The 13,286-nt window shown below is 30.0% G+C and overlaps 1 protein-coding gene across 1 annotated transcript; it reads right to left on the bottom strand.

The window, feature by feature from the left end:
* Window positions 1–2,395: 2,395 nt before the first annotated feature.
* Window positions 2,396–9,826, bottom strand: LOC8286132 (probable U3 small nucleolar RNA-associated protein 7). The gene is made up of 7 exons (XM_002531087.4): window positions 9,479–9,826; window positions 9,298–9,387; window positions 8,770–8,902; window positions 7,555–7,673; window positions 6,829–6,896; window positions 6,492–6,540; window positions 2,396–3,542 (listed from the first exon to the last, which is right to left on the bottom strand). Exons 1-7 carry the CDS (start codon window positions 9,566–9,568, stop codon window positions 2,511–2,513), a joined length of 1,581 nt encoding a protein of 526 aa, XP_002531133.2. The 5' UTR covers window positions 9,569–9,826; the 3' UTR covers window positions 2,396–2,510.
* Between the last annotated feature and the right edge of the window lie 3,460 nt (window positions 9,827–13,286).

Below are 13,286 nucleotides of genomic sequence, written 5' to 3'. Positions count from 1 at the left end.
TATCTGATCCTATTAGGTGCAGGATCTTTTCCACAATCCTGAAAGAAAGTGCTCAAAAGTGGTATCAGAGCTTACCAAATGGCTCTATATACGATTTTGCTATACTTGTTGAACTATTCAAAGCTCGATTCGTCACTAGCATTCCTCTGAAGAAGAGGTCAAGTGATTTGAGGAAGTGTATCTAGAGACGTGATGAGAATTTAAAAGATTTTGTAGAAAGATTCAATAAGGAAGCTGTCTAGGTCAAAAAGCTCAACCAGGATACAACTATTGATGTAATGACCGATGATACATGTATGAACAAGTTCAAAGACTCGTTAACTATTGACTCACCAGAGTCATATGCCGAGTTTATGAACCGAGCTCACAGTTTTATCAGGCTGGATGAAGATTATAGAGTGGGAAGGAGATCCTATTATGATAACCGATCGAGGAACAAATCTTACCAGCCTAAACAGCGGTCGAGAAATGATAGAAGGAAGAGTGACTTAAGGAGCAGCAGTGAAAAAGATTATGTTCCTCTGAACATGTTAAGAACCAATATCTTGATCTGGGTTCAAAAGAATAAGGACGATACTCGATACCAAACCCTATGAGGAAGCAGATTGCAGACTCGAGGAACAAAAATAAGTTCTATAAGTTCCATAATGGTTATGATCACGATCTTCTATTTTAAACACATTGAACTTTTATTAATTTATTTTTTATTTTCTCACTTATTTAATTTTTTTCCTTGACTAATTTCTTATTTCATTTATTTTCTTCATATGATTATTTTATAAAGAAAATTTTCATTGATGTATAGACATAAAGAAAACATATAATATTAAGAAGCATTCAATTTTTTAATAATGAAATGCATATTTATATGCAATAATTGTATTCACAAAATTGTAATTCAAGCTTTTAAAGACTTTATATTTTCAATTGATTGAATGAAATTATCAAGAAAACTTAGTCCATCATTTTCTTAAATATACTAAAGAAACATGATCATTTAAAAAGTTTGTTATGGATGTCTTAAGTTATTATAAAGTTTGACTATATAAAATAAATCATGCTTGTATGATATTCTAACTTTCTTTTATAATATCTTTTAGAGTTTTTAGTTTATTATATTTTTTAATAAAAAGAAAATAATTTTTATCTCACAGATTAAAAATTTAATATTTTTTCACACATAACTATAAATAGTTTAATTTTTATGAGATATAAATTTATCTAGATATATACAACTATATATATTTTTATTTCTTATAATAGAATTAATATTATATTAAATTGACAAAATGATCTTATCTATCCTGAACTTTGCACCTATTTATTTTATTTTATTTTATTTCCACTTTGAAAATGTATCAATTTGCTTCAACACTTTTGAGTTTCGATCCAAATCTATCCAGCCTTCATTAGGCGTGTACCCTATCCCATGTGACTTATTGATGTGGCATTTTATGCGGCCATCGAAACACAATGTTTCATTAAATGGTAAAACTCACCATTTGACATCAAAATCCATTGTTTCGCTCAGCAAAAAACACACTATTTCAAGTCATCTTCCTCAGTTATAAATCCAATCTAGGATCCCACCGAGTCTTAGAAACGCATATCCATTATCTTCTTAACTCTTTGTACGTAACAAAGAAAAGTGATTTTACGTTGCTTATCTAAGATAGATAACTGAAATTATCAAAAAGAATGCTCATGAGAATGCTGGTACACCCCAGTGGTAATTAGGACAACTTCTGCCATTATGGTAACTCATAATCTCTCAGTCAGAAGCTAATTCAGAGTGTAAGCTTTAGTCATGTCCACTTATCAATGTACACAACTTTTAGAAAACTCTCCATTTTATAATTTCTTGTGTAATAGAACTTTAGTTGAAATTATTTATGTAGGGGCTGCATTGTAATTTTTTTAGATGGCATGATAATTGAGCGAATAAAAAGACTTTCTTGGTACTTACTGAGCTCAGACTGCTCAGACTTTTCAATACAGATATGGAGAGGTTTAAAACTGAACTTCAATAAAAAATCACAAATGATGAGAATAGGAGGCTGAACAGAGAAATTGCATTATTAAAATTGAAGCTCAGAAGAATGAAAAGTGTAGCCGAAACAATAATAGGATTTTTTGTTGTTGTCGGTTGTATATTATAAATAGTTAGTTTATGAAAGAATTATATGCAACGTTATTTTGATTTTGACGTACTCTTGATTTGAAGAGTATTCAGAACATGCTTCTATCAAACAGAAGTAATTTGCTAATAAAATGGTCATGCGACTGGCATATGACTTTTTAAGTCAAAAGAATGATTTTGATTATCGAGTTTATAATGAGATGTAACCCATAGTAATTTTATGACTTTTAAGAAAGAACAAAAAAAGGTGTTAACTCATGCTCAAAATGTCACTAAATAGATGAAATAACCAAAACTCGAGGGGTTATAATTCACAAACATTTGAACGTAATACTAGGTTAGCATGATAAAAAGAATTGGAAGTTAAAATTCAAGCTATTGCTTTTTTCTGCTTAAATCTCTGCAACGCCACGGGTAGTTCATTATCCTGGCCTGTCTTTTGCTTCTTTTTGGCCAACTTTTCTTCCTCTTTCATTTGTTGATCCAAGAAAGGCCTCTTGACCTTGTCAATAAGCTCCTTTCTTTTCTTCAGTTTGTTACTGGCCTTACTCCTTCCTTTTGTTTTGTTTTTAACTGCGACGTCCTTGACAGCTTCTACAGCAGCTTCCATCTCAGCTGCTATTTCTTGCTTTGTTGGTTTGTCTCTCTTCTTTACTGGTCTCACTGTGCCAATCTTTGAAGGGTCCAGCATGATTGTCTCAGGTGGGAGCTTGTCAAGAAGAGTGCGAACTTCCTTCTCTCTTCGCTGCTTCGATGTTTCAAATGGGTTAGCTAACCAACTATCAAAGTTGGGCTCCCCAGATCCTGGGGTAAGAATTGAAGACCATCCCATGGAGTGTCCTATGCCTAGAACATCTTCATATGGCCTAAACAACACTTTGCGTATCTCATAACCTTTCACCATAGGATGACCCATATATCTGCTATAACTCTGTGATCCTGAGAAATCTCCTAAAATCTGGACATATGATCCAGTTCCAGTTGCTAGCAATCCGTTTTGACTGAAGTCCAAGGTCTTTGCATGGCCTGGTATGGTTTGGAGAACCTCAAATTTCCTCAAGTCCCAAATCTTAATTTTTCTTTCCATTCCAGATGTAGCCATGAGATGGCCATTAGGGTGGAATGCCATTGCCAAGACAGGACCAGGATGGCACAGCATTTTGATTAGAGGAGCTGCACTGGTGGGTTTCCACATGGTCACTCTGCCTCCTGCATGACCCAAAGCAACAACAGCATTGAAGGGATTAACCTCCATCACATCAGTACGGCCTAAACCTGTCCGGATATTACCAATCATCCCACCCATGGTGATATCTTGATAATGAAGCTGCCCAAGTTTGTTTATTGATGCCAAGAGAAAATGGTTTCTCAGAAACTGAAGCCTTAAAACTGCACCATGTCCCTGTAAAGCATAAAATGTAACTTAGTTCCAGAAATAATAGATAAAAGGTATTATCATTCTGAAATATTTATAGAGACAAGCACATGATCTACATGCACCAGGTGAAGATGGGGGCAAAATAATTTAAAAATTAACTTAAAACTCTGAATCGAACTTGACACTCCTATGAGTTAATAGACCACGAAAAGCTGGATGGTTAACAATCATGTACAGGTTTGAAAACAAGGCAAGCACAATGTTTAACAATTGCGCCTGACCATATTTCCAGCACAACATAATCCGTCGGTCTAGAATAAAATATCAACTTTCCATTTTCTTGCTAAACTTGAACATCAATATGAGAAGATATAAATAAAACACTTGCACTAGCTGTTCTTATACAAACCTACACCTTATTTCTTGGTAGGCCAATCCTCTATCCCACATGTAGCCTACTTGCCCATTGAATCACAAAAAGGAGATTGTGTAATCCAGCTCTACAACTTTAAAATCAATGACATTCAATATGTCGAGCTATTTGAATCAGCCCACTCGAGTCCAATTTGAATTTAATCGAGTTGAGATTGAGTTCAAGCTTCGAGCAACTGCTTGAGCCAAGTTCGTTTGTCATAGTACTTGGATATCACACATACTAATCAAGTATTTAGTTTTTTAAATAACTTGTCTATATAATATATTATATACACCTAATCTTTCTTGAGAGTGAGTTTGACGCAACTAGTAAAGTTGCTTCTGTAGTGACCAAGGCTGCATACATATGTCCCCACCCTCCTCCTCCCCCATAACCCCACTATTCAGTGAGCACTTCGTGCATAGGAGCCCCATATATTATATTTACCAATTTATTCTAAATAAATATGCTTAAAATGTTTAATTCAAGCTCGCATCTCAATTTTAGTCGAGCTTTAACCATAGTTGTCAAGCCCAGCCTAGGCCAGCCGCTTGAACTGGTTAAACTGTGAATAGGACCATGATCTGGTTCAATCACCCTTCGAAACCCATTTTTACACCTATATGCTTTAAAACCAACAACCCAAATGGATCAACAGGTAAATCGGCAATCCACCCATGGGTCACACATGTAAACAGGTTAAATAAAGTTGACGTGGCAAACTCAAAAAAGAATTTAAATATAGTAATCAAAGATTCGAACCTTTGACCTTTTTACCTATGCTTTAACCAATGAGCCAAACTAACATTACTGTTATTTTATTGCAAAACTTATTAATATAATTAATTATATTTCAAATTTCTACGTAATTAATTTTTTCAATTAAAAAATAACTAATATTTAATAAATAAAGTTCTAACAAATGATTCTTATATTAACTTTTTCTATACAATATTTAAAACTTTAAATGATAGAAAAACTTTATTTTATTTTTTTTATGTGATTGTATATATTTATCAATTTATGATATTTAAATTTTTTAAAACATTATTATCTTAATTTAAAAAGTCAATTAGATTTTTAAAAAATAAGCTACACTAAACATACTAATTTAATTATAACATTGATAAAATCTATTAAGTTTAGCGTTATTTAATATATTTATAATTTCTATAATAAAATGTATTAATTTCATGCATTTTATATAATATTTAATACATGTACCGTAAAACCGCTCTATAATGATACTCTATATAGGAATAACCTCTATATAGTTACAAAAGATTTTGGTCCCAATTTGAGCCAATTACAAATAGGAATAAACTCTATATTTGTAATAAGTTATAAATTTTCTAAATCTCGTTTTAAGAAAATATTCCTCCATATAGTAAAATATACATTATGCTATGTTTTATCTTACTGTATTACAGTAAAATCTCTCTATAGTGATACTCTATATAGGAATAACTTCTATATAGTGATAAAACAATTCCAATCTCAATTTGGGCTAATTATAAATAGGAATAAATTCTTTATTATAACAAGTTATACATTTTTTAAGTCCCTTTTTAAGAAAATATTTCTCTATATAGTAATATTTGTATATATAATTTTAAAAAATATATGTTATGCTATACGTCGTCTTACTATAATATTGTTTTGTCTCATCAATCTTATTTGTATAATATAACAGAATATTAACGTATTTTATCTCTAGTTGTTATCACCTGAGCAACATAATTAAATATTAAGTTTAAAAAAAATTTTAGTACTTGAACCTCCACTAAATTATAACTTCCTCATAGTCATAAATTTTATTTGGTCTCAAGTGTATAACTGTAAAGAGGTTTTACTGTATTGTTTTGTCTTCGATCTTATTTGTATAATATGATAAGATATTAACGTATCTCATCTCCAGTTACTATCATTTCACCAACTATATTAAGTATTAAGTCAAAAAAGATATTTTAGTACTTAAAACCTCCATTAAATTATAACCTCCTCATAGAAATTTTATTTGAACCCAAATGTATGACTATAAAGAGGTTTTATTTATTGTATTTAGAAAAATATCAGTTCGACAATATCGACCTTCGATGAACCTTTGGCCCTTACCCTTTGACTTGACCAGGTTGAAGCCCAGGCCGGGTTTGAAAACACAGGATTTAACTTTAGAATAACAAATTTTTTAAGAATTTATAACAATGGGCAATAACAAATGAGCTATGGATAGAGCTGAAGTATCTCAATCCTACAGGAATTGAGCTTAATCGAACTCCAATGATCTTTTATTTGAGCAAGCTCGAGCTTTATACCGTATCAGCTTGACTCAATCACACCCCCAAATTGGTAACCAAAAGAAACATAAATCAGAATTCCACCCAAGAACACGAGAAATGAAATTAAACACTTCAAGATACAAGATAGAAAATTATAATATCTTATTATATTATGGCGATGATATAACTGTTCATGCAAACTTGGTTGCCATCTCAAATTATCAAACAGCCTAACTACTGCTCAAATAGAGATAGAATTGTCAAAGACAGTATACTTACCTCTAAACAATGAAGCTCAGTGCCATCCCTGTAATAAATGTACGGGTACCTGTCATAATTTAGAAGTTTTAGAAACATCTTTCATATAGAGCTACATAAGAGCTTAACCAATGATACGTTATTAATCTTATAGATGTCAAATAGAAACTTCTTGAGCAAGCATAATAGACAGTACTTAAAATTATAGGATCACGGATTAAAATTAATGTACATAAGATGAGAAATGAACGCTTTCCTGGAATAAGCTCATCTAAGTCAAAAAGTATTAGTTAGTGATAATGTGTTATCAAATCAAGAGGCAAACATGACCAAAACAAAAGAAAAAAGAGAAACATACTTTTTCTGGGCAGCAGCAAAGAAGAGTTCATTGTGCAAAAACACAATATCACGCACTTTTTCCCTAACCTGAGGAAAAGAAATCAATTGTTTAGTCAGTCTAAAGTCTAAATTATGTGATGCATGAGTGAATATTATAAACTTTAAGACGGGTGAAAGAAAGTGCTGAAAGTTCAAACAAAAAGAAAAAGGATGAAAGAACTCGTTCAGTAATTAATAAGTAAGAGCAAGTTAACAAAAATAAAATACAGTCATTACGACATATCCGTTCATTCCTCTTGGAACCTAACATTCCTTCGCATTGACTTCATATTTTTGTGATATTAGTATTACAGACAAAAATTTACCATTGGCTCTGTTACTCTCAGAACTTCAGTCCCTCATCCCCCTTTTCCTCTTGATATTTTTCCAGGAGGTGTCAAGATTATGTTTTTAGTATATTTAAAACTGTTTAGAAATCAAATGACATCTAGTTCATACAGTCTCACAATATTGTTAAGAAAAATTGTGTTACACAACGTCAACAAATATTAACCCGCTAAGGCATCACAACTTCCTATTAAAAAGCAAATACAAAAACATAAAAATAAAAAAGGTTGGGCAAAAAATAAAGTGTAAATCTGCAAACTGTGTCCCAGCATCATTATGTCAAATTGGATAGCATGTTATCTATAAACCATTTGTATCTCATTAAGGGCCATCTCAACCTTAAAGCGGCAATATATACCTGCATCTCTTTAATTAGGCTCATGCTCATCATGTCTACAACTGCCAGGTGGCCCTTGCGCCCAGCAAGGGCCATATACCTCCCATTTGATGTGAAATCAAGTGTGTATGGACCAAGATCTGTACATGTTAATTAAGAATGTGTTACTTCCAGCTAAGTGCATTGCATAGTTTTATAGTCATGGGTGATGCTCAAAGAAGAGAACTTTTGCCACTGATATTTAGTGGGAGAAACAATATTTAAAAATATTAGCAACACCTTTTGCACACTAAAAATCTAAGCACAATTTACCCTTAATTACAGTTCAATTTTTAAGACAGGGGAGGACTGAATCTTAATCAAAGGAAGCAAATCTCAAGTAGCTGAAGGGAAAAGAAAAAGATGCCAATCTCAAATGTATGAATGTCACAATCAACTATCAGGTTGCAAACCTGATTAATAGTACAAACTTCTAAAAATGGGAGAAATTAACATGAATGACTGCATGGTAAGCAAAGCATGTAAATCTCAACTTGAACACATCTGAAAGGCCAAATTTACAATTTTTCCAAGATTTACATCAAATTGAAAGGCAAATACACAGAGCGGAGAGAATGAAAAGAGTTAAAATGCTAATATATTCTACTGAACTAAACATCTAAATTTCCATCCATGGAGAAAACTTTTTTTGGAAAGTGAGCAAGCCCAGGAAAAGACATTTTTTTCCCTCGTTAAATTTCCAGGCTGCATCGATCAGGCATCACATAAAACTAAGTATTCAATCTTCAGGAAACTATTGGAAAACTAAAGATCATGCATGTGATTTCAAAAATTTTTAAAATAGGAATTTGAGCATCCCCAGCATTCCATAATCCATATATCCACCCAGAAAATCTTGTATTTAAAAAACAGTTTGGCCCTTGCGATTCCTTTTCCTTCTCCTTTCTGCATAGATTTCTAACAATAGTAAATATGCAGTTTCTCTAGTTAGCATCAATTTCATCAATAACATCTGATAAACTGAAACCGTCACTAGCTAAATTGAAAATACATGGAAGCCAGAGCATGTAGCTCCATATAATATGTACCACTCGGACATTCACCTTAACATGGAAAATTTTCTATAAAAGATGTTCTCATATTCATACTCTACCAAATAATAGAATATAAATATATAAATAAAGAATTTGACTATGGAGGGGGAAAAAGAAAGCAAATTAGACAGCAGACACCAACCTGGTAACTTTAGGTCATGTGGTTTCTTTAAGCTTGAGATGTCAATTTCAGACAGAATATCATCTTGTTTGATCCTCCATGTCTTTTCAGTACCTTCAGCCTCAAGATAGCCTCCTGTGCTCGGCAAAAGCCACTGAACAGAAGGATCACATAATATGATTTGTTCAAATAAAACATAGATTGCAATATTCACAAAAAGGGGCATACTGGGCAAACAGACACAATATCTAGAAATTGTATATATTATCATTAAATATCAGAATTTGAAGCCACCTTTTTATTGCAAAAATATTTGATAAAAAGAATAAAGAAAGGTGAAATTCTCTAATTCTCCAGTGACTTGTTTGGAATAAATCACATCCATGAATTGAATTTAACTGAATTAAAGTCAATTATGGCACGATTTCGTTTCTATCAAAATCCCTCCAAAATGAGAATAAGATTCAACTTTTATATCTTCAAAACAATAATGAAGGCCCAAAAAAAATAATTACAGAATTGATATAAACTAGAAGATAACTAAGTCACCTTATCTGTCTTAGCAGCAGTTTGAGCAGATTTTCCATAAATTTGTTCCCTAACAGAAAGCTGACCCTTTAGTTTTTTGTCTTTCAAAACCTGCAAAATCAGAGAGAAATCATCACCCAACCTGAAAAAGAAAATTAAGAACCAAGAAAGAAAAAACACTTCAAAATAAACATTTTGATACCTCTAAATTAGGAGCCTCTCCTCTAAGATACTTCTTTGCTTTAGCATCTAACTCATCAGATAACTCATTCGAACTGAATTTGGCCTCCATTATTTCTTTTTAAATTATATTGTGTTATATTAAGATCTCTTAATTATATATATATCTCCGGCGGCAAATGAAGCAGTAGAGATTGTTGTGGGTTTAGGGTTTAATGCAGGAGATGATAAAGAACTATGCAGATAGTGAAAGCAAGACGAAGATAAAAGGGTATTAGCAACTAGGAGCGCCGTTTTGATGGATGGTACGACGCCGTTCCCAATCAACTTTTTATTTTTCTTAAAAAACACAAAAAGAGAATTCCGTTGCCCGGAATTGAACCCGGGTCTTTCGGGTGAGAGCCGAATATCCTAACCGACTAGATTACAATGCATGGATTATTATCCCCTTGTTCTGCTGTATGAATTTGAAATATAAATTTGGTTGTTATAATAGGAAAATGAAACACTCAATTTTGATTTCTAGATAGAGAGCATTATCATTAACTTAAAAGTACATTCTTACAAAATTTGACTTCGTAAGTTAAAAAGTCCTTTAAATATTTTTTTCATCAAAAAGAGTTCTTTAAATATTTTAGGAAAGATTTTAAATTCTTAAAATTCTATGTTTCCATAAATAGTAATTACAATATGCTATATTTTAATAAAATTGTAAGATTTCATTTTAATACTTGTGCTTTTTGTGAAACTTAGTAAAAACTACATGTATTTGGTAAATTATTATTATATTTATATTTTACTGATAAATTTATTATATCTTATATGATAATCATATTACTTAATTTTTATTTAAGTTATTATAATTTTTAATATAAATTAAATAATTAATAAAGTATGTATGTTAATAATTATTAGTAATAGATTTTTTTCATAATTATTTAGTTTAGTTAAAAATATTAAAAAAGCAATTGTAATTACGTGCTTTTATAAACTAGCGAAAAAAATAAGAAATAAAGATTATTGAAGAAACATTTTATTCATTGTAAAAAGAAAGTAAGATCGTGAAATAAACTAAAAATTTAAGGTAAGATTTTTATTTTTCTATTATAATTTTTTAGTGCATTGATATAATTTCTGCTTTAAAAATATATTAAAAGAAAATTAGATTTTACTTGCATCACTTGATTATTGAAATGCAAAATTGTGCATTAAGACTTGCATAAACCTTTGCTAGGTTATTGAAATATTTAAACAGCTAGTTTTGGTGCCTGCTGATTAGGCGAATTGTTATGTAATGACTTATATATGAGTCAATTATTATGTTCTGTATTTAGTTTAATGTGTTACATAATTAAAGATGATTATCAATTAAGAGAATAAAAAATATAAAAAATAGTATAATAGAGAATTGAAAAATGACAATGTTACAAGACATACAAAATGGCAATCATTTTTATCTTACTTTGGTAATATATGAACTATGTAAACAATACATATATAAGAAATTAAATTTAAAATAACATAAAAAATAAGAGATGTCTTAAAATAACTAAATATTTAATACTGAGATTATTAAACCATACAACTAATTAATTTCTATGATACACAAAAGATATTCATATTAATAAATGAGTTTATAAATAAAAAATTAAACTTTTAATATAACCAAGCAAAAATAACAAAAAAATTTACTGATTTGAATAATACTAATCATAAAACTTTTTAAAAATTCAAATAACTTTCTGGGGCATACCTTTTTAGAGCTTCTAAAAATAAAGTTATAAATTATTGTAATACTATTTCAAAAGCTATATTTATTGCATTTCCCTCTATCACCTGCTCTTTAATTTTATTTGCACATGAAAATAAAGATAAAATTGAAGATGGAGATGAAAAATATTGAATATCTGATGATAAAATGGTGATTTATATTAGAATGGTTGTGGTGACAAACAATGACTTCAATTATCAAAAGAAAGATTATGAGGCATAACATTAGACCAAGGAAGATAATGAGATACAAAATTAGCACCATATGAAAATTAAGGATTGTCAGTAATATATATAATTAATAGAAGAGATGCATATAGTTAAATTAATATTAATTAGCAATTAATATGGTTTTAAAGATGAAAGAAAAAAATAAAAATTATTCTTACATAAAAGTTAAAACTAAAAACTCACTACAATCTAAAGATATGCCTTAAAAATCATAAAAAGATTCAAGTGAGAAGAGAGAATGCAAGAGATAAAATCTTGCTTTCATATATATATATATATATATATATATAATTTTAAAGAAAATAAAAATAATTGATAACAAAAGGATTGCGTTTTCTATAGGAAAAAAAATTCAGAACCCATATTTTATCTCCACATAGCATTGCTCCATTTAGAAAAATAAAATATTGCACTATTGTCATATACAAGTAATTGAAAGATAGAAGATTGAAATTGAGTATAAAATTATAATTTTTTAAACTAATCTTCACAACTGCTTATTACACCAGTAATTAAATTTGTTTAAGTTGTTATCTAATGACTTTGTTATCAAAGTGAGAATAGATAGTTCTTTACCATAACTTAGAAAGAAAAAAAACAATCAAGAAGAAGTGAGAGAAGTATAGAATATGTAAAGATTTAAAAGGTGAGAGCAATTATATGAAAATTTTTTAAGAGAAAAAGAGACTCCCACTCATAAAAAATTTATATGATTGAAAAAAAGCACTTGAGACAAGGAGTTATTCTTTTCCTACCAAAAATTTGGCACATTATGGTATTAAAAAAAGTTATTAAAATTATAATTGATTGTTTGTATCATGAAAAATTAATAATTGTAACTAACTCTTAAGAAAGAACTGAAGTCTATACTAATTCTTTATGTCAAGTGGCAAATATGTACCAAATGAGACATCAACAACAATGGAGGTAATACAGTACTCTTTTAAAGATAGATAAATATGCTTTTCAAGAATTAAAAATATATATTTATAACTTATTATTTGGAATATAGAAAATAATATTAGAGGATATTGCTTATAAGAATTAATGGTAAACATTAACTTAATTCTAATAGCTTAAATTTCTTATAATAAATAAGAAGTTATACTTTAAATGTAATTTAATAACTTAATAAATATATTAATGCTTGTAATGTTCTTTCATACTCTAAAACAACTAAATTCTTATAATTTAGAGAATTAGTGTTAAATCATACAAATTGTCAAATAAGAAAAAAAAAATTTATGTAAATTACTACTTTCATATATATATATATATGAGGTCTACCCAATGCTAGATGCAGAGGTGCATAATAGATTGATATAAACATCATGAGCTGTCCCGTAATAAAACTGTTGTTGCTGATACCTTCTTCTCAGTTCCTTCTTCTCCTTCTTCTATAACCCGAGCTCAGAGAAGGAAGAGATAAGAGGGCCCCATGGAGAATGTGGTCAGAAATCCATAATAGAGTTCAACCACAATGACCAAATTAATTATCTTCATGCATAAGGATACTAGATTACCTAGTATAAAAGATTTAAAAAATCATCACAAACCTCCCTTTTCTTTTCTATTGCAATTTTTGGATTATTATATGATGATTTTTAAACTTTCCATATATATATAGAAATAGAATATAGAAATAGAAAGAGATAGACTAGAAACGACATCTCTTATGTCATTGACACCAAAGGAAAGGGGATATTAAATTAATAGAATTGGAATATGGATGGAATATAATGAAATAGAGCCACTTTGAGGTTCCTTATGAAATGAGGCATGGAATGAAGAAACTACGAAGAAGTTCCAGGAGTTACGAAGGAAACTTC

The sequence above is a fragment of the Ricinus communis genome, chromosome 8, assembly GCF_019578655.1.
Source record: "Ricinus communis isolate WT05 ecotype wild-type chromosome 8, ASM1957865v1, whole genome shotgun sequence".
In the NCBI taxonomy this organism is placed as follows: Eukaryota; Viridiplantae; Streptophyta; class Magnoliopsida; order Malpighiales; family Euphorbiaceae; genus Ricinus; species Ricinus communis.
This window is presented reverse-complemented; position numbering and strand designations above follow the sequence as displayed.

Coding starts and splice junctions, on each gene's coding strand:
- LOC8286132 (XM_002531087.4), bottom strand. CDS start 9,568: ATGGAGGCCAAATTCAGTTCGAATGAGTTATCTGATGAGTTAGATGCT. Junction 6,897..7,554: donor GCCTAATTAAAGAGATGCAG/GTATATATTGCC, acceptor TCTTTTCCTCAG/GTTAGGGAAAAAGTGCGTGA. Junction 6,541..6,828: donor TTTGCTGCTGCCCAGAAAAA/GTATGTTTCTCT, acceptor AAATTATGACAG/GTACCCGTACATTTATTACA.